The 18,950-nt window shown below is 39.0% G+C and overlaps 3 protein-coding genes across 3 annotated transcripts; 2 read left to right on the top strand and 1 right to left on the bottom strand.

Moving 5' to 3' along the window:
- The first annotated feature begins 6,341 nt into the window (after positions 1 to 6,341).
- LOC131010958 (LRR receptor-like serine/threonine-protein kinase RGI5) lies at positions 6,342 to 10,690 on the top strand. Its single transcript, XM_057938669.1, has 2 exons — positions 6,342 to 9,687; positions 10,122 to 10,690. The coding sequence occupies exons 1-2, from the start codon at positions 6,834 to 6,836 to the stop codon at positions 10,505 to 10,507; spliced, it is 3,240 nt and encodes a 1,079-aa protein (XP_057794652.1). The 5' UTR covers positions 6,342 to 6,833; the 3' UTR covers positions 10,508 to 10,690.
- Positions 10,691 to 12,671: 1,981 nt separating this feature from the next.
- On the top strand, positions 12,672 to 16,369 carry LOC131010957 (polyadenylate-binding protein 5-like). Its single transcript, XM_057938668.1, has 7 exons — positions 12,672 to 13,092; positions 13,587 to 14,362; positions 14,460 to 14,537; positions 14,616 to 14,705; positions 14,925 to 15,209; positions 15,329 to 15,553; positions 15,631 to 16,369. The coding sequence occupies exons 1-7, from the start codon at positions 12,822 to 12,824 to the stop codon at positions 15,838 to 15,840; spliced, it is 1,935 nt and encodes a 644-aa protein (XP_057794651.1). The 5' UTR covers positions 12,672 to 12,821; the 3' UTR covers positions 15,841 to 16,369.
- Positions 16,159 to 17,340, bottom strand: LOC131009858 (uncharacterized). Its single transcript, XM_057937263.1, has 3 exons — positions 17,120 to 17,340; positions 16,671 to 16,983; positions 16,159 to 16,490 (listed from the first exon to the last, which is right to left on the bottom strand). The coding sequence occupies exons 1-3, from the start codon at positions 17,168 to 17,170 to the stop codon at positions 16,159 to 16,161; spliced, it is 696 nt and encodes a 231-aa protein (XP_057793246.1). The 5' UTR covers positions 17,171 to 17,340.
- Positions 17,341 to 18,950: the final 1,610 nt, after the last annotated feature.

Genomic DNA, 18,950 nt, shown 5'->3' with positions numbered 1-18,950 from the left:
GTTGCAGGTGCTCTAAGAAGCCATGCGTAATAACATATTTATTTTTATAAAAGTCAATAAAAATACAAATATATCGTTGTAATGGGTTTGGATCCAAATCATGATCATATGTTTCACATAATTTTTTTGTGTCGCACAAAATATTAATCAAGTTAAGTCTTATATGGTGATTATTGTTCCAGGTATAATGCGAAATTAAACCAAGCTCCCACTTTTCTGCATTCGACCAATTTTGTCATCCTTATTTGTGTTTAAAGAAGTTGAGATCCCTACATTCAAAAAAAAAAGAAAAGAAAAGAAGAAGAAGAAGTTGAGATCTCAAATGTAATGCTATTATTACACTAAAAAAAAAGTCAATATATGTTAGATTGGTTTCAACAATTTCATCCCACCGTATTCTTATGTGATGAACTCATCAAAAAGTTGATATTTGTCACATTTAAATGTCATCATATTTAGGGCTGAGCAAAATTGAATCGAACCGTCAAATCGAACCAAATTAATCGAACCAAAAATAACGGTTTGATTCGGTTTTTATGTATAAGACAGTTCGGTTCGATTTGAAATTAAAAAAGTTCGAGTTCGAGTTTGAAAAAATGGGGCGGTTTTCAACCCGAATCCGCCTGAATTAAATATTATTAATAAATTATTAAATATATATATATATATATATATTTTAAATAAATAATTATTAAATAATTAAAAATTAAATTCATGTTTTAGGGTTTTACACTTTAGTACTTTACACATATTAGATTATAATTGTATCATCTAAAATTAAATATTATTAATAAATTATTAAATATATAGTTTTAAATAAATAAATAAAATAAAACGATTTATGCCAAACCGAACCGAAAATTTACGATTCGAATTCGGCCATCTAAACGGTTTGAGTTCGATTTTTTTTTTGGTACGGTTTGGTTTTGATCCGAACCGCCCGAATGCTCACCCCTAATCATATTCAATTCAAAAAATTAATGGAGTGATTATTAGAGTGTGTTTGCTTTGAGGTATAAGGAAGAGATAAGCTATATTTACCATCTTATACCTTCTCTACTTTGATGTATAAAAAAATCTGAGCAGGTTGAATTATTTTTCGGGCAGCTCCTTATCAGTTGGGAAAGGGATAATCTTATACCTAAGAAAGGGTGATATACTTTTATACCACCTTATAAGGAGTGGATAAATATATTATCCTTCAAACCAAATAAGATATAAAAAATGTGGTCATCATTTTACGTGATAAATTTATACCTCATTATATTATCCCTCCATTTAGAGGAATAAAAAACAAACATACCCTAATTATATTGATAATATATTCCCACTTTATAGTATGATTTTTACACGGAGTATTAATTAATTTAGAACATACTTTATAGGCACGATTTTATGTTAATTTGAACTATATATACACATCTTATTATTTATTTATTTTTAATATACTATAATAATTTTTTTTTGAATTATAGAGGTATATATATATATATATAATAATAATAATCATCAAATAAGCCATTACACCGCGCACAGATGAGATCTCTATCCTACAACCACTATACCACACAAAGGTGAGAAAATACTACAGTATATGTAGGTGAGATTGAATTTATACATCTCACAAAAGAGAGTCTTTAGGTATCTAATTTTGCCACTTAAATTATGTCTCGTTGACTAATATACATACTACTACAATATTATTGGGCAAATTTATCAAACAATGAAATGTAATTGAATTGATAATTAAGACACTTCCCTTCTACAACTAATCTCGGCCTCAGGACTCGAACCAAACCATAGTATTAATCATCTTTTAATATAAACAAATCCATCAAATTAAACTTACCGTAATGTGTAGACAGTAAACATTAGTATTTTCAATATGCAACTGATCCACACTATATATATGCCTAGAAGGCTAGAAATATCCAAATAATTTGACAAAATTAATATTATTTACTTCAATATCAAGGAAAGAGTTTGACCTTCTTGATAAACAAAAACATATTGTCAGATGAAATCTTAATGATTTATGAGATTTCTCATATATAGTTGTATGGATTGAGTGAGATCGACACTCATGTCTATTAATAACTTTAATGCCATTAATTTGCATAGCTTAAATATACCAATACCAATTATTTGAAAAGATAGATCTGATTTTGAAGATGATATAGCTAGTATTCACACAGGTGGAATCAAGTTACATATGCAAAACTCATGGCGGCGATCTAGCGATTCAGTTCACGAGTTTTGGATTGAATTCTATCCATATATTTTAAATCCATATATCTTGTTCAATTCTTGTGGCATTAAATCTCTATGTAATCTTGTGGCATTAAATCTCTATGTAATATATAAATTCAATTATGAATCAGACGTTTCTTCATATGGCACACTAAAAGTTCCATATGTGGATCCTAAGCTCATAATTATGTGGGTTCTGGCTCAAAGTCTGACTCTTTCTACAACTATAAATAAGGGTCTCCATATCAATCATAAACACACCAAATCATAATTCTAAAAGCTCAAGAATTGAAAGAGAATTCTCTACAACGAACTTCACACAACGCTCAAGGTTCAAAGGCGTTCTTCGTGAAGCAGCCCAAAGTTCAAATCAAGTTCAATGTTCGATTCAGAAATAAGCGTTCGATTCAGAAATAAGACGAAGACCCTCTACATCAACGTTCAAAATCACTAATCTCAAGTCAAGCCCAACGTGAAAGCCCTCTGCATCAACGTTATAAAGCTCAAAGATCAAGTCCAACAAGATCGGAGGCATATTTCTCCAACAAATCTCAAGGATTAATCAAAGACCATCCGAGAATCAATTTGAAGAGAAAAATCAGAGGATCAAACAGAGATAGCAACCCATACAAATACATTTGATCTACAAATATTAAAATTATACGTAATATTATATTTATTAAATTAAATACATAAATTTGTGTTTACAAAATCAAACATAAAAAAAATAACTTAAGAAAAATCACGTTGAATTTTCAAATCGTAAGTCAACCACTACATCAAACCTAAATTCAAAATCACCTCTTGAATTAAAGAATGAAGACAAGTAACAACAAAATTAATTGCATGCAGTAAAACTCACCTGGCCACCGGGTCCTCACTTTAGTGATGAGACTCGGGTTCGATCCCCATTGGGAGAGAATTTGGTGTTTGGAGAGATAAGGTGGGCTTGGTGATTTCTTGGAGTGTTTGGGGTACTAACTGCTAACTGTTAACTTCTAACATTACTTTGTCCCATCAAAAAAAAAATTTGCATGCAGTAAAAGATATTTTACCACTTTGTTGAAGAGCAAAAGAAATTAGAGAAAAATAATTTTGTAAGTGTTACATACTTACATGAAGTGAAAATATACAACTCACGGCATCTCGATTGAAGGAAGGAAATTTTATTTTTATTTTTTGAAAAACGGAAATCTTCGTACTGTAAACTTATACTTTAATTTCTCAATAGGGCATTATCGTATTTAATTTTAGTGACACACTGATTAATTATTGAGGAGAACTTTTTGAGAAGCTGAAATCTCAAAGGAAAAGAAATGTCAAAACCCTACCGTTTTGAGATTCTTTAATAGGCCCATTATAAAATATATTTTCTTTCTTAAATAATTTTTTCCTAGAGAAAATTATTTTAGTTAATAATGATACAGCCATATTGTATTTTGGGGTACAGTAAATATATACATTTGGTGAGATATAATATTCATATATATCGGGGCATATATCAAGATAAAATATCTTAGGTGTAAGTGTATATATATATATATATTTTTTTTGACAAAACGTATAAGTATATGTTTATTTATGAATAAACGTATATTTACATGTATGCTTTTCCAGTCATGTGACCTTGTAATTTTTAACTGAGCCCTACTCCCGAAACGCACCCACTGACCCTTCCTCGATAACCAAATTCACCACATACAGTAAATCAAATTTCATAACCACAGTTAAAAAGAAGATAAAAACCAAAAGAGAATTCATTACTTTCAACATTGAATTGATTAAAACTATCGACTTTAAATCCTGCTGAAACGAAATTTATCCAATACGCATATTAGATAATAGAAGCTGACTTTTCTCTTGCGTAAAAATAGAAAATAAAAAACAAATTAAGAGACAATCTAAATAAGGTCTCCTCTTTATCCACGCCCACACTTAGTCGTTTAAGTTTTTGTGACAGGTCATTTTTAAACCAACATAAATCGAATTAAATTTTGTTTATATTTTAGCAGACATTTAGAAAGAAAAAGACATAGGAAATTGGTTGCTTAATCCAATAATTTATTTTGCCTTTCACAATCCCCTAAGCTGCCATCTCTCTCCTATATTGTCATCAAATTCTCCTCTTCCCAAGGCATTTTTACCCCGACCCACATGGTAAATTCCTATTTGAGGACAAAAATTACTTGGAAATTGGAATCACTTATTTTTTTTTTTAAATAAAGTTAAATGTGGTTTTGCACATATGAATTTGTTTACCGAAAAAAGGAACCTTCGCTAGTTGCGGCAAATTTATTAGAAGCATGAACTGTTAATGCATTCAATAATAATAATAATAATAATAATAATAATAATAATAATAATAATAATAATAATAGTGTGTGTTAATGCTACGAATATAATGTTAAGATTTAAGATTTTCAGTTCAAATATTCTATCACATTGTCTTTATAGTTCTTTGTTTACTTATCGAAATAATAATAGCAATCACTTTTTTGACCAAAATCCTTTCTCTTCACTAGTTACTTTTTATAGTCCCCTGTTTTGCCGAAATGAGATTCATTGTATCATACTTTGTGTCTTATTTTTAATTTTATTTAATTTTTTATATATATTTTCTTCAATTTCAATTTTTTATGCTTTAGTTTAATTTTGTGATTATTAACTTGGATTTATTTCATCAATTTAGAGTATATAATTATTTTTTATCATTAAATTTCATTTTTATTAGCTAATAATATGTTGATGAATTCAAAGTCATGGTATATACTTTTAAAAAAAATTAATTTTTTGAAATAAAAATTAAATATAATTCATAGTATTATAATAAATTTTATTTTTATAAAAAATACTTTTAAAATAATAAATATAAGTATGAGACACAGTGACACACGTAAGTTTGTGGGACAGTGGATCTCATCCTTGTTTTGCCACAATATGATCTATGCTAAACTTAAGTATTAACTTAACTAGTGTGTAACCCGTCGAATTTCGACGGATATCATTTGATTTTATAATTTATATAAAAAAAATGTAAAAATTATTTCTTAATATATTTATAAATTATGGAAATTATTCACTAAAAAAACTGTTAATATGATATAGGTCTACGTTACACATCAAACTAAAATGAAAAAATAAATTAAAGATGACTTTCACCCTTAATATGACTTAATGAAACGTATATTTGAAAAAATTATTTGCCACCACGCAGGATTTAGATGTGGTCCACCGTCCGGCGATTCAGACGTCGTCTTGGCTTTCTGTGCGAATCCAGCCGCGCCGTCCTCCGCCCAGCCCAGCCCGAAGCTCAGCCCTCCGGCGCCGTCCTCCTTCCCCACCGCGATTCATCGAGCCTAGAGTGACTCTTCTCTCTCTTTCCCTTGCCGCGATTCGCCGCACCCCATCTTTTCTCTGACCTTCCTCTCCCCACCGCTCCCCACCGCGTTCAGTCATGGTAAGAATTATATTAGTAAAAAATTGAATGCGCTTGACTATTGTAAATATAGAATGATTGTTTTCATAAAATGAAAAGATTTACTGGAAAGTTTTGATCTTTTGCTTTTATTTTATTCTTTCGGATTAGTGTTCATATGAATACTATATAGTATAAAATAATAACAATTGATGTGGAATTATATTGTCACGTCAGCAATAGAGAATTGAGTTAGAGGCTCTAGAATTGCAGGAATTTAAAATTGTGAATTCTTAGACATGCCACGCGGGACCCCGGATTAAGGAGAAGCCAGGAATCACTAATCGTATTATATATACAAACAGTCTTACTTTTACGTCGATCACAAAGAAATAATTATTCATACCTTTCCTTTGATATTTCTATCACATAATTCAATCAAAATTCAAGAAATAGGAGATCCTTTCAAGGGCAAAAAGGAGAATTCAACAATTCAAAAAACGACCTATTCGAACAGCCTCCATGAAGCAAGAGCCATTAATAATCATTTGTACCCTAATCTCTCCATATTAAACAAAAAATAATCTTCAAACCATTATTTTAAAATTAAATCATTTGCTCTTGAGAAACTCAATGGAATATTAAAATAATTCATTTGCACAAAGATAAAGGAACTTACAACTCAAATCTCTCCACATCCCTCCACAACAAAACCAAAAATGGCCGCCATTAGTGGTCTCCAACAATGAGCTCCTCAACACTTCTATAACTTCACTTATCCCCACCACCGCCTCCGCCGCACACGGCGGAGCTAGCTCCGGAAGAGAAATTTAGAAGAAGAAGAAGAAGAAGAGAAGAAAAGGAAATTACCTAGCTCATCAAACTAAACACTAAGGTTTTTATTGATATCACTTGACTTATTGCCACCCCTTCTTTCAACAATCCCATCACCACCACCACCGCCGCCGCCGCACACGGCGGAGGAAGAAGAAGAAAAAGAGAAAGAAAACCAAAACCCTCATCAAACACAAACATTTTTCTTTGATATCACATGCAAGATCTTCATCTCACATGCATGTTGTCTCCCTAGAGTGGACTTCCACCATTACCACCACCGCCGTCCGCCGGCGCCATTCTTGAGCTAATTGAGAATCAAGAATCATAAAAAATGGAGACTAGGGCATCACTACCTTCCCTCCTCATCCTCTCTCTCCTTGTCCACTTAACCCAGTCTCTCTCCCCCGACGGCGAAGCCCTCCTCTCCCTCCTCTCCGGCGCCGACCCCTACTACAAAAACTCCTCCCCCATCCTCTCCACATGGAACCCCACAACCCCAACCCCATGTTCATGGCAAGGCATCACATGCTCCCCTCAACAAAGAGTCATCTCCCTCTCCATCCCAAACACCTTCCTCAACCTCTCCTCCCTCCCCCCTTCCCTCTCCTCCCTCTCCTCCCTCTCTCTCCTCAACCTCTCCACCACCAACATCTCCGGCCCCATCCCCCCCTCCTTCTCCTCCCTCTCCCACCTCCGCCTCCTCGACCTCTCCTCCAACTCCCTCTCCGGCCCCATCCCCCCCTCCTTCGCCGCCCTCACCTCCCTCCAATTCCTCTACCTCAACTCCAACAAGCTCACCGGCGCAATCCCGCCGCCGCTCGCCAACCTCTCCGCCCTCCAAGTCCTCTGCCTGCAAGACAACCTCCTCAACGGCTCAATCCCAGTTCAGCTCGGCTCGCTACTTTCCCTCCAGCAGCTCAGAATCGGCGGGAACCCTTTCCTCACCGGGGAAATCCCCTCCCAATTAGGGCTCCTCACAAACCTCACCACCTTCGGCGCCGCCGCCACCGCCCTCACCGGCGCCATCCCGCCCTCACTCGGCAACCTCGTCAGCCTCCAAACCCTGGCATTATACGACACCGAGGTCTCTGGCGCCATCCCGCCGGAGCTCGGCTCATTATCCGAGCTCCGGAACCTCTACCTCCACATGAACAAGCTCTCCGGCCCCATCCCAGCCGAGCTGGGCCGCTTACAGAAGCTCACCAGCATGCTATTATGGGGAAATTCTCTATCCGGCGCCATCCCCACCAGCCTCGCCAACTGCACGTCGTTAGTCGTGCTCGACGTCTCCGCCAACCAGCTCTCCGGGGAGATCCCCGGAGAGCTGGGACTCTTAAAAGTCCTGGAGCAGCTGCACCTGTCGGACAATGCTTTGGCGGGGCCCATCCCGCCGGAGCTGTCCAAGTGCAGCAGCCTCATCGCTCTGCAGCTGGACAAGAACCAGCTGTCGGGGCTCATCCCCAGCCAGATTGGTCAACTCAAGTATCTGCAGAGCTTTTTCCTGTGGGGGAATTCTGTGTCCGGCACCATTCCCCCGGAGTTCGGGAACTGCACTGAGCTCTACGCTCTCGACCTTTCCAGGAACAGACTCACGGGGAACATTCCTGACGAGATATTCGGCCTCAGGAAGCTCAACAAGCTCCTGCTCCTCGGGAACTCGCTCACTGGCACGCTGCCACGCTCACTCGCAGCGTGCCAGTCCCTCGTCAGGCTGAGGCTCGGGGAGAATCAGCTCACCGGTGAGATTCCCAAAGAGATTGGTCAGCTGCAGAATCTGGTGTTCCTCGATCTTTACATGAATCGTTTCGAGGGGAATCTGCCTCCTGAGATTGCGAATGCTACCGTTTTGGAGCTCTTGGATGTGCATAACAACTGTATAACCGGCGCCATACCGTTTGAGTTAGGTAATCTCGTTAATTTGGAGCAGCTTGATTTGAGTAGCAACAGTTTCAGCGGTGAGATTCCTTCCACATTTGGCAATTTCAGTTACTTGAATAAGCTTATCTTGAATAACAATCTGTTGACTGGGGAGATTCCTAGCTCCTTGAGGAATTTGCAGAGGATTACTCTGCTTGATCTGAGCTCCAATAGTTTGTCCGGTGTGATCCCTGATGTGGTAGGATATTTGGCTAGCTTGACCATTAGTCTGGATTTGAGTGGCAATAGATTCAGCGGTGAGATTCCTGAGACGATGTCGGGGTTGAGGCAGCTCCAGTCGCTTGATCTTTCGTGTAACATGTTTTCTGGTCGGATCACGGTGTTGGGCACCTTGACTAGCCTCACTAGCTTGAATGTATCACACAATAACTTCTCAGGGCCGGTTCCGGTCACCCCCTTTTTCAAAACCTTAACTGTGACTTCTTTCCTGGAGAATCCCCATCTGTGTGAGTCTGTGGATGGGATGACTTGCTCGTCCCGGTTTAGGGTTGGGAGCGGGTTGAGGTCGGCTAGGACCATAGCCCTGGTGGCCGTGGTCCTGGTGTCTGTCGTGATGGCCGTGGTAGCAGTCTGGATCATTGTTGCGAGGAATCATAATAGGTACCTCATGGATCACAAGTCTGGCCTGTCCGGGGGAGCCCCTGGGGAGGACTTGTCGTTTCCATGGACATTCATCCCCTTCCAGAAGCTCAACTTCTCGGTGCAGAGCATCCTGGGGTGCCTGAGGGAGGAGAATGTGCTTGGGAAGGGGTGCTCCGGGGTGGTCTACAAGGCGGAGATGCCTAATGGGGAGGTGATTGCAGTGAAGAAGCTGTGGAAGACGAGGAATAGAGACGAGGAGAGTGTTACTATCAATGACTCCTTTGCTGCTGAGATACAGATTCTTGGGCACATTAGGCATAGGAATATAGTGAAACTGCTTGGATACTGCTCTAATAGGAGTGTGAAGCTTTTGTTGTATAACTACATACCTAATGGGAACCTGCAGCAGCTCTTGCAGAACAATAGGCAGTTAGATTGGGAGACAAGGTACAAGATCGCGGTTGGGGCGGCCCAGGGGCTCGCCTACCTCCACCACGATTGCCTCCCGGCTATCCTCCACAGGGACGTCAAGTGCAACAACATTCTGTTGGACAACAAGCACGAGGCGTACCTGGCGGATTTCGGGCTGGCCAAGCTCATGAGCTCGCCCACTTACCACCAGGCTATGTCAAGAGTTGCTGGATCTTATGGGTATATTGCACCAGGCAAGTTTGCTTGCTTCCAACATTTCTTGAGTTTTTTTGTGCTTTATATCTTATTGTGGTTGCAATGTTTGATTATATATCTTTCTTGCATATGTATTGTTCAATGTGTGTTGTTGGATTTACCCTTTGGACAATTCAGACAGTGGCCTCAGCTCTTTTGGAAAATTGAAGTCCCTATACATATATATCTATATATGTCTTGTGTATTAGAGTCCATTTGTTTGCATCACTTGGAAGAATTAAAAAAAATTGAAGTGAAGTACGTACATATGTAAGTATCTTAGTTCAATGCTACAGTCCTTTTATTTGTGGTGAGTGATTGAGTTTTTGGCAAACATGGCTTGACATTTGGTGTTCACTATATATAGTTTCTAGGAAAATTTAAAATGCGGTATTTATTAATGAAGCATGCATTTTTTTATTTTGTCAAGCAGAGTATGGATACACGGTGAACATAACGGAGAAGAGCGACGTCTACAGCTACGGGGTGGTGCTGCTTGAGATACTGAGCGGGCGCAGTGCAGTCGAGCCTCAGGTAGGCGACGGGCTGCACATAGTGGAGTGGGTGAGGAAGAAGATGGGGAGCTTCGAGCCAGCAGTGTCGGTGCTCGACTTGAAGCTCCAAGGGCTGCCGGACCAGATGGTGCAGGAGATGCTGCAGACGCTCGGGATCGCCATGTTCTGCGTGAACTCGTCGCCGGCTGAGAGGCCGACGATGAAGGAGGTGGTGGCTCTTCTAATGGAGGTGAAGAGCCAGCCGGAGGAAACAGGGAAGACTTCATCTCAGCCCTTGATGAAACAGTCCTCAAATCATAGCTAATTCATCTTTTTTGTTTTTGGGGACTTTTTATTTGTTAGTGTTAGGGAATTTAGTGATTGATTTTCTTTCTAGAGGGAATTTCTCATCCTTGGATTTGGACCTGCCTTATGCAAACTAGTTCTTTTTTTTCCTGTACAGTTTTAGTAAACATTAGATTTCTCAAACTGGCTTACATTTCCATCATGTATAGCTTTGTTTCTTCGCTTTATTGTTAGATACTATCTGCAGTGGCAAAATTTGAATATTTTTCATTTGATTCAAGAAAATTGTTTAGGTGAGGCTGTCTTGGAGACACTTTAAAATTGTAGCTTAGAAGAAATTCGACTCTTGGAAATGAAATTAAATCAAAAGAATCTTTTTCTCACTACTTCTTTTTTGTTAAGAAATTGTGGATCCTTTTTCTAGATAGGACCCATTTGCTCACATTCATCCAAAACATTATGTTGGTCCATGGACTCTTGACTTGCACATCAAAATTGTTATGAGAAATAGTAATTCTATTTCTATGCATTCGCATGTACAATACATCCGCCCAAGCAATCATATAGGAGTTTATGCGAACTACTATATGATTGAAATATTCTTAATTACTATTTAACAACTATATTGTAGTATCCTCTTAAAAGAACTTTTTTTTTTTGAGGGAATCCTCTTAAAAGAACTTAATTCTACTATAATTTTAATGTAACATAAAGAAGTAAATTACAAAAAACTGGATGATAACAAGAAGGTATGGACAGAAGGGAAACAAGCCATGATATATCTTTCAATTCTCACATGGCTTTGACTACAGTCAAAGATAATAGGAGTATTCTTCATGGCATGGATTCTCAGGCGATTTGCAACATAAAGCATTGCACTTTTCTATGTATTGGAACTGCTTTATTCAAATAAAGAGGGAAAATTAATGTTCAAAAGAAAGAGAGAGAGAAAAGGATAATACAGTTAGGGCTTGTTTGGTTTTCAATAAAGGATTATGTAGGATAATTTGTAACCAGAATGTTTAGCGTGGATAATGACAAATTATTAATACTGAGTTGGTATTTGCTATCTTGGCTAAATACAGAATATCTTGGTTTAAGTTAATCCTAGGGGGGAGGTGGTATTATTAATCCTAAGAAATCTGGATTAATAATACTGGGTTGTGGGATTAAACCGGGTCATCCGCATTATTACTAAATAATATCAAACACTAGATTGATCTGTACTAAATTAGCTAATACAATGTATTAGCCAACGTTTAAACTTTTTAACAACTGTGCGGAAATTGAACTCCAGCGAAAGTAAATTTCACATTGCTTAATTCTACCATATCATTTAATTTTAGTCAATCAGCACTTCCAAAATGATGATGTTTCTAGTCATTTTTTAACATGGAATGATTTGGAAGCCGGACTTCCCTGAATTTGATTCATTGAAACTTAATCTAATTTCATTTTTTCCTCAAAAAAAAATTGTTAACAACATTAAAAAGCTTAAATATTGGATTATAAAATGATACTACTACCTAAGGAAAAATAAGTAAATTTTGGGAATATTGTAGTTTAGTGCAGAGTTATACAAACATAATTTGGCCCATTACCAGGTGGATGAATCATTATCAGGCTATCACCGGTTCCTTTTGGGCCGCATATTTATTTATTTTTCGTTTTGGGCCGCATAGTTATCCAGTTTATTGTCATAATCAAGAATAATGGAACAGAGTGGTATTTAAGATTTTCTTATTTTCTTTTCTTGGAGGAATTTAGTAGTAATAATTTTTAAAATCCATCATCACAATTCACAAATACGGAGCCTAATGTGGCTTGGAAGGTCTTAGTAGTAATAAATTGCATACTGACTACTGAGTAATATAACACGGTGTGAAAAAGAGTTCGTCCAATAAAAAACGAAAAGCAGTCGCACGTGCGTCCCAACAAAGAATAAAATGCAACAGAATGCCACGTCATCACTCCCCCCACACGTGCCGCTTCAAAAACGTCGCTTTCTTGCTTTGAACCAGTTCGCTACAATCATCGTATCCCAACAGTAGTAATCCTCTACTACTTCCAACGCCCAACTCAACAGTTGTACCTTCACATCTCCGGCCCTAACGTACAACACTTTCCAGCACAGCAACTAAAAACAGACTCCCGCAGAGGATCCCGTACACCTCAACCGTATAAAAACACCAACAGCAACATACTTTCTTCTCCTTGAAATTTTGGTTTTTTTAGAGAGAGAAGAGAGAAGGGGATTAAATTAATCTATACGTACAGGATTCGAATGTATGTGATTCCTACATCGTAATTCTCGATTAGAGTTAGGTTTCGGCATGGCGGCGACGGCGATTCCGCCACCGGTGATGCAGGCGCAGCCGGCTGTGATGGCGGCTGCTCCGGCGGTGATCCCCGGAGCGGTTCCAGGCGCATTGTTCCCTAACTCGTCGCTCTACGTCGGCGATCTGGACGCGGCGGTGGACGAGAGCAAGCTCTACGATCTGTTCAGTCAGGTGGCGCCGGTCGCCTCCGTCAGGATTTGCAGGGATCTGACGCGCCGCTCCTCGCTCGGATACGCCTATGTCAATTTCAACACTCCAATTGACGGTGATCGCATTTGATCGTTATTTTTTTAGCTATATTTGCTACCATGCATGTGAAATTAATTACCATGTTTTTTTATTGAAGTAAATGATGATGGTCTGATTTTGTTATTCTGATTCGCAATCTGAATTGTGTGCGTATTGCGTTTTAAATATCTGATTTCTCTCTCTCTCTCTATGTTTTGAAATAGATTTTAATTTCGACTTAGCTTCCTTCCTGTTTGAAATAGTTTTTGTTTCATAGTTTAAAATTGTGATAATGTGCAGCATTGACAATTTATGGCAATTAATGGTATGTTTAATTTCAATATTGCAGCTTCTAATGCAAGAGATGCTTTGAATTTCACGATGCGAAGATGTGAAAAATTCCCACTTAGCTTAGTGAGAGACAAAATTCTTGTTTCAAATATAGTCATTTGTTTCATAGCTTAAATTGTGATAATGTGCAGCATTGACAATTGATGGCAATTAATGGTATGTTTAATTTCAACATTGCAGCTTCTAATGCGAGAGATGCTTTGAATTTCACTTATGTCAATGGAAAGCCTATTAGGATTATGTTCTCTCACAGAGACCCTAGCCTCCGGAAAAGTGGATATGCTAACCTGTTCATCAAGAATTTGGATCAAGCAATCGACACAAAGGCTCTGTATGACACCTTCTCTGCCTTCGGAACCGTGCTCTCTTGCAAGGTAGCTGTTGATCACAATGAGCATTCAAAGGGCTATGGATTCGTGCAGTTTGATAAGGAGGAAGCTGCGCAAAACGCCATCAAACGGCTGAATGGCATGTTGCTAAATGACAAGAAAGTCTACGTGGGCACTTTTGTTCGCCGACAGGAAAGGAACAGAGGGAAAGGATCGCCAAAATTCACAAACGTCTACGTGAAAAACTTGGCCGAAAGTGCCTCGGATGAGAGCCTCAGGAAGATGTTTGATAAGTTTGGAAACATCACTAGCGCCGTTATTATGAAGGATGGAAATGGGAAGTCGAAATGCTTTGGCTTTGTGAATTTTGAGAGCCCCGATTCTGCGGCTGCTGCAGTTGATAATCTGAACGGATCCTCCTTAGATGATAAGGTGTTGTATGTTGGGAGGGCTGAGAAGAAGGCTGATAGAGAGGCAGAGCTCAAATCCCAGTTTGAACAAGAGAGGAATAGTAGGTTCGAGAAACTAAAGGGCGCCAACCTTTACTTGAAGAATCTTGATGACAGCATGAATGACGATAAGCTGAAGGAATTATTCTCAGAATTTGGAACCATTACATCGTGCAAGGTACTTGAATTTCTATAGTGTTTTGAGTCTTCTGTGAGATAAATTATTGTTTCCATGATAGTAATATACTTTGTTGTTATTATTTTGCCTCTGTTAGCTCATGCGTGATTCAAATGGAGTGAGCAAGGGTTCGGGTTTTGTGGCATTTTCCAGTCCTGAAGAAGCCACCAAAGCTGTAAGATAATTCCTCGATCACGTGTTTCTGAGTTCAAAGCTTTTCTTGAAGTTCGTTTTGTGCACTTTGCTGTTTCAGTTGAATGAAATGAATGGGAAGATTATAGGGAGAAAACCTTTATATGTTGCAGTGGCTCAACGAAAAGATGAAAGGAAAGCTTGGTTGCAGGTAATGCACTGTTTTGGAAAGCTTAGATAATGTTGATATCACAAGATGATAAAGCTAAGAATTTGAGTACTCGTTTTGTGACACGACTGATGTGTGTCTTTCATCGATACGTTTGCATAACATGCATACTTGTTTGGGTCGGGTATGATAATCTTGCATCAAGATCATCTTCCTGTAAGTTGACGTGAGCGTGAAACGGCTGCATTTTGTTCTGTTTAGGCACATTTTGCTCAGACGCGCTCCTCAGGTAGCATGTCTCCACTTATGCCGGGATTCCACTCTGGCTCGCCAAGGCTTGCTCACCAGCAGGTTTATTTTGGTCAAGTGGGTCCCGGGCTCATTCCTCAGGCTCCCGGATACGGATTCCAGCAGCAGCACTTGCCCACTCTACAGCCGGGAGTCCCTTCGAATTTCGTCTTGCCATTTCAACTCCAGCAGCAAACTCAGCCTGGCCCGCGGCCAGGCCCCAGGAGAGGGGCAAATCCTCCACAGCCACAGCAACAGGTCTGCTGTGCCACTGCCTTCTCTCTCTCTCTCTCTCTCTCTCTCTCTCTCTCTCTCTCTCTCTCTCTCTCTCTTACATGATGGTCCTAATGTGATGTGCATGTGCACTTGTGATTCAGATATACTCAAGTCAAGGTTTCAGCAGATACATGCCGAATGCCCGAAACGGTGTCAACCCATCGATGGTTCCTCAAGGCCTAATGGGACCAATCATGCCATTACCACTTGATGCATCATCTGCAGCGCCAGGAGGAGCTTCTCTAGACGTCCCGATCTCGCTGCCATTGTCTCGATCAACGCTTGCCTCAGCCTTGGCTTCCGCTTCACCAGAAAACCAGCGCTTGGTTAGTACACTTTCCAACACCATCTCCTCTCTTAGCTTCTTGCCTTTTCGTCTTCTCACAAATCCCAAACCCTGCAGATGCTCGGCGAACATCTCTACCCTCTGGTCGAGCGCCTTGAGTGCATCCACGCGGGTAAAGTCACCGGCATGCTGCTGGAGATGGACCAAACTGAGGTGCTTCACCTGATAGAATCGCCGGACGCTCTCAAAAAGAAGGTCGTCGAGGCGATGAATGTGCTCCGTTTAGCATCGGGGGGCTCCGGCGATCAACTTGGCTCCTTGTCTTAAATCAATAAGCAAAACACCAAAACACACCCCTTTTTGCCTCGGCCTTGTTAAAGGTCTTTTTTTATTTATTCACTCTAGAATAGATATAGGGAACTCAATTTTTTTGCTGCAGCTTAACAAGCCTTAATCCCCTTCTCTAGAATAGATATTCAATTTTGTTTTTTTTGGCCAGGGCTTGTTGAGGGTAATTTATCTTCTATATATTTGAACTCCAAAAATGGTTTAAAATAAACAAATAATAGCAAACTGATGAGTACTAATAGCGTGAGAGCTTTAGTTGGATGTTTAACGTGTTGAATGTGAATGATGAATGCATTTTCAGAGGAAATCAGGATGGATGTCTTCCTCTACTCTTTCATCATTCATCCACAACTCTAAGAGATGATCATCCTCTCTCTTTGAGTTCCGACAGTCGTCGTCCCCGTCTTCTGCAGTTATGAAACTACTCCACTTCGAAACCGTGTCCTTGCCTGCTGCTATGTTTCGATGCGCTGGTTTCTCTCGAATTTGTGTCATGAAACTGTTCCTTCTGTTTGGGAACGAAGGTTTCAAGAGCTTTCCCCCTCTGCAAGAATAGTTGCTCACTTTTGGCTTCGAGAAGGTTGCCTTCGGCATCTCCGTCACAACCATTGGCTCGATTCCATCATCCTCTGCTAAATTCAAACATCATACACCACAAAAAACACCAAAATCACGAATCGAGCGACAGCCTCCATTTCATATCAAACATAAAAAACCACACAAAATAGCAAAATCAAGAATCTAGAGACTTGCATTTAACCACACAAAATAGCAAAATTAAGAATCTAGAGATTGCATTTAACCAACACCTTGTGCGGAATTCATCCCTTGCTCGAATTTTGCCGAGTACTCCTCCTGATCACCATCGTTATCGATGTACTCCGTCCAATCATTTCTTTTCCTCTTCTGATCTTTGTTTTCTGGAGCATCCACGATAATATGAGACTCGTCGTTGGAGAGCGAGTGCTGCTGGTCGGATAATTGGCGAGACATGTTGAAATTCTGGACGAATTTCCGGACGTCCTTGGCCATGAATGATTGGGCGAACACCTTCCGCACGGATTGTTTCTGATTGCACACCACGCAGCTCCATTTGTTGCTGCTCTTCTTCTGCTGCTTCACCTGCTTCCACAGATCGTTAATTGCATCTTCAGACGCGACACGCAAACACAGAGAGAGAGAGAGAGAGAGAGAGAGAGAGAGAGAGAGAGAGAGAGAGAGAGAGAGAGAGAGAGAGAGAGAGAGAGAGAGAGATTGCCTGCATGGTGGAGCACTCGAAGCACTGAACGGCGATGAAAGAGATCGGCATTTTTGCTTCCGGCGATTGTCTCTGTGTGTGAAAAGGAGAGGGATGTGCGCAATTTGGCGGGAAATCAATTGTTGAACTGAATTTATAGAGCGTGGTGCTTTTTGTTTCCTTTTGGGCCTCAACCCGAAATCAATGGGCCTAAATTCGGCCCGTTAGGAAATCTGTAATTTCAATTTTCTTTAGGGTGATTTAATTCAAAGCTCTCATTTTACTCTTTATACCCTATTATTTAATAAAATATTAAAATTATTAATATATGTACTATTTTACCCCTATAACTTTCAATTTAGGAGTGTATTCAATTAACTGATTAAGACTTTAAAATTTTTTAACATACCTTTAATAGTCCGTGGATTCTGCTAATTCTATAGATTATCTTAATTTTATGTTGAGTTTAACAAATCATGTTAGATTAATTTATTTCTATTTTTTAGACTTTATAAATTTATAGATTGTTATAAGTACATCACTGTCAGTCGATAAAAAACAATCAAATTATCATTGTCTTTATTTTTGCTCACTTTCCTGAAACAGCAATCAAAATGCTCCATATGAGCAATCAGTTAGCAACAGATGAAACAACAATCAAAATGCTCACATATCAAACTCTGAACCCTCAAGTTTAGTGAATCATTGTTTACGTAAGAGAAATGAAATAAAAAGAAAGAGAAAAGCACGAGGTTAATATAATTACAAGAAGATACTCCAATAATCATAAAGGATTTCTTTAAACCACTGGAATCGTTAACATAAATATCCTAAGAAATTCATCACAAATAAGAGTCAAAAATGAAGACTCCAATATCGGTCTGAACTCCTTACTGCTCTGTGGAATTCAAGAAACAGAGAAAGTATTAGTAGGCGCGCGGGATGCTAATTAATTTGCAAAAAACGCCAATAAGGATTCTTCATCGTTGCAAATTATGGTTTTCTTGAATTTTTGGAAAATCATGTCAGAAGCAAAAGCAAGTTGGTGAGTATGTTTAGGAAATCCACTGTGAATGAATGGAAAATCACGCGAACAAGGCGGTGAGATTCGGAAGACGTAGGTAGTGCAGGGAAGAGAGACAATACTTGAAAATCTCTTACGAGGAGGTGAGATTTGTGTAGAGATTTTATATTTATACAAGGCCACTAACCAACATATGAGCATCCCTAGCAGAATCTGCAGCGCCATCATTTTCTCCCGATAGCGACACATGGTATAACGACTTCACTCTGAGTCGGACCTCAAACATATTCTGCTCGTCTAAAGATAAGCTGAAGAGCGTGCCTCGCCGTGAACACCATCTTCTCCACCGACTTGTTCAACACAGGTGAGGTGATCAACGATTTCAGCATCTGCCAAAGCTTTCTCCTGCTCCTGGATTTCAGAGCTTTTCACTTTCTTCTACTCCCTTTCTCTTCTAATACAAACAAATTCCGCATCATCTCGATTTCGTTGAATCAAAACCAATTGTTTAAACACTATCTGTTAAGAATTGACGAAGAAATTGCGATGAACACAAAAGATTTACGTGGTTCGGGCCATAGGCGGAGCTACACTATGAGGTGGTGGGGCAATTGCCCCCCCTCAAAAATTTTTTAGCATACTTACTATATTAATATATATGTATAATTATTATTATTTTTTTAAGTTTGCCCCACCAAAATTTTGAGAAAAATGGGCAAAATGTGGAGATTGCAAAAAAGTTGACTTTGATAAACTACATTCTTTTTCTTTTGTCTAACGTGGAGATCGGAAAAAAAATAAAGAAGTTAAATTTGCACAATTTCAGAA

The sequence above is a fragment of the Salvia miltiorrhiza genome, chromosome 2 (genome assembly GCF_028751815.1).
Source record: "Salvia miltiorrhiza cultivar Shanhuang (shh) chromosome 2, IMPLAD_Smil_shh, whole genome shotgun sequence".
NCBI lineage: Eukaryota > Viridiplantae > Streptophyta > Magnoliopsida > Lamiales > Lamiaceae > Salvia > Salvia miltiorrhiza.
The sequence above is the reverse complement of the archived record's forward strand: the minus strand, read 5'-3'. Positions and strand labels throughout refer to the sequence as shown.

What these genes read in the sequence shown, in the direction of transcription:
- LOC131009858 (XM_057937263.1), bottom strand. Translation starts at nt 17,170, where the DNA reads ATGCCGATCTCTTTCATCGCCGTTCAGTGCTTCGAGTGCTCCACCATG. An exon ending in TCGAGTGCTCCACCATGCAG is followed by an intron (nt 16,984 to 17,119) that starts GCAATCTCTCTC and finishes CTGTGGAAGCAG; the next exon opens with GTGAAGCAGCAGAAGAAGAG. An exon ending in AGGGATGAATTCCGCACAAG is followed by an intron (nt 16,491 to 16,670) that starts GTGTTGGTTAAA and finishes TGAATTTAGCAG; the next exon opens with AGGATGATGGAATCGAGCCA.
- LOC131010958 (XM_057938669.1), top strand. Translation starts at nt 6,834, where the DNA reads ATGGAGACTAGGGCATCACTACCTTCCCTCCTCATCCTCTCTCTCCTT. An exon ending in TTATGGGTATATTGCACCAG is followed by an intron (nt 9,688 to 10,121) that starts GCAAGTTTGCTT and finishes TTTGTCAAGCAG; the next exon opens with AGTATGGATACACGGTGAAC.
- LOC131010957 (XM_057938668.1), top strand. Translation starts at nt 12,822, where the DNA reads ATGGCGGCGACGGCGATTCCGCCACCGGTGATGCAGGCGCAGCCGGCT. An exon ending in CTCCACAGCCACAGCAACAG is followed by an intron (nt 15,210 to 15,328) that starts GTCTGCTGTGCC and finishes CTTGTGATTCAG; the next exon opens with ATATACTCAAGTCAAGGTTT. An exon ending in CACCAGAAAACCAGCGCTTG is followed by an intron (nt 15,554 to 15,630) that starts GTTAGTACACTT and finishes CAAACCCTGCAG; the next exon opens with ATGCTCGGCGAACATCTCTA.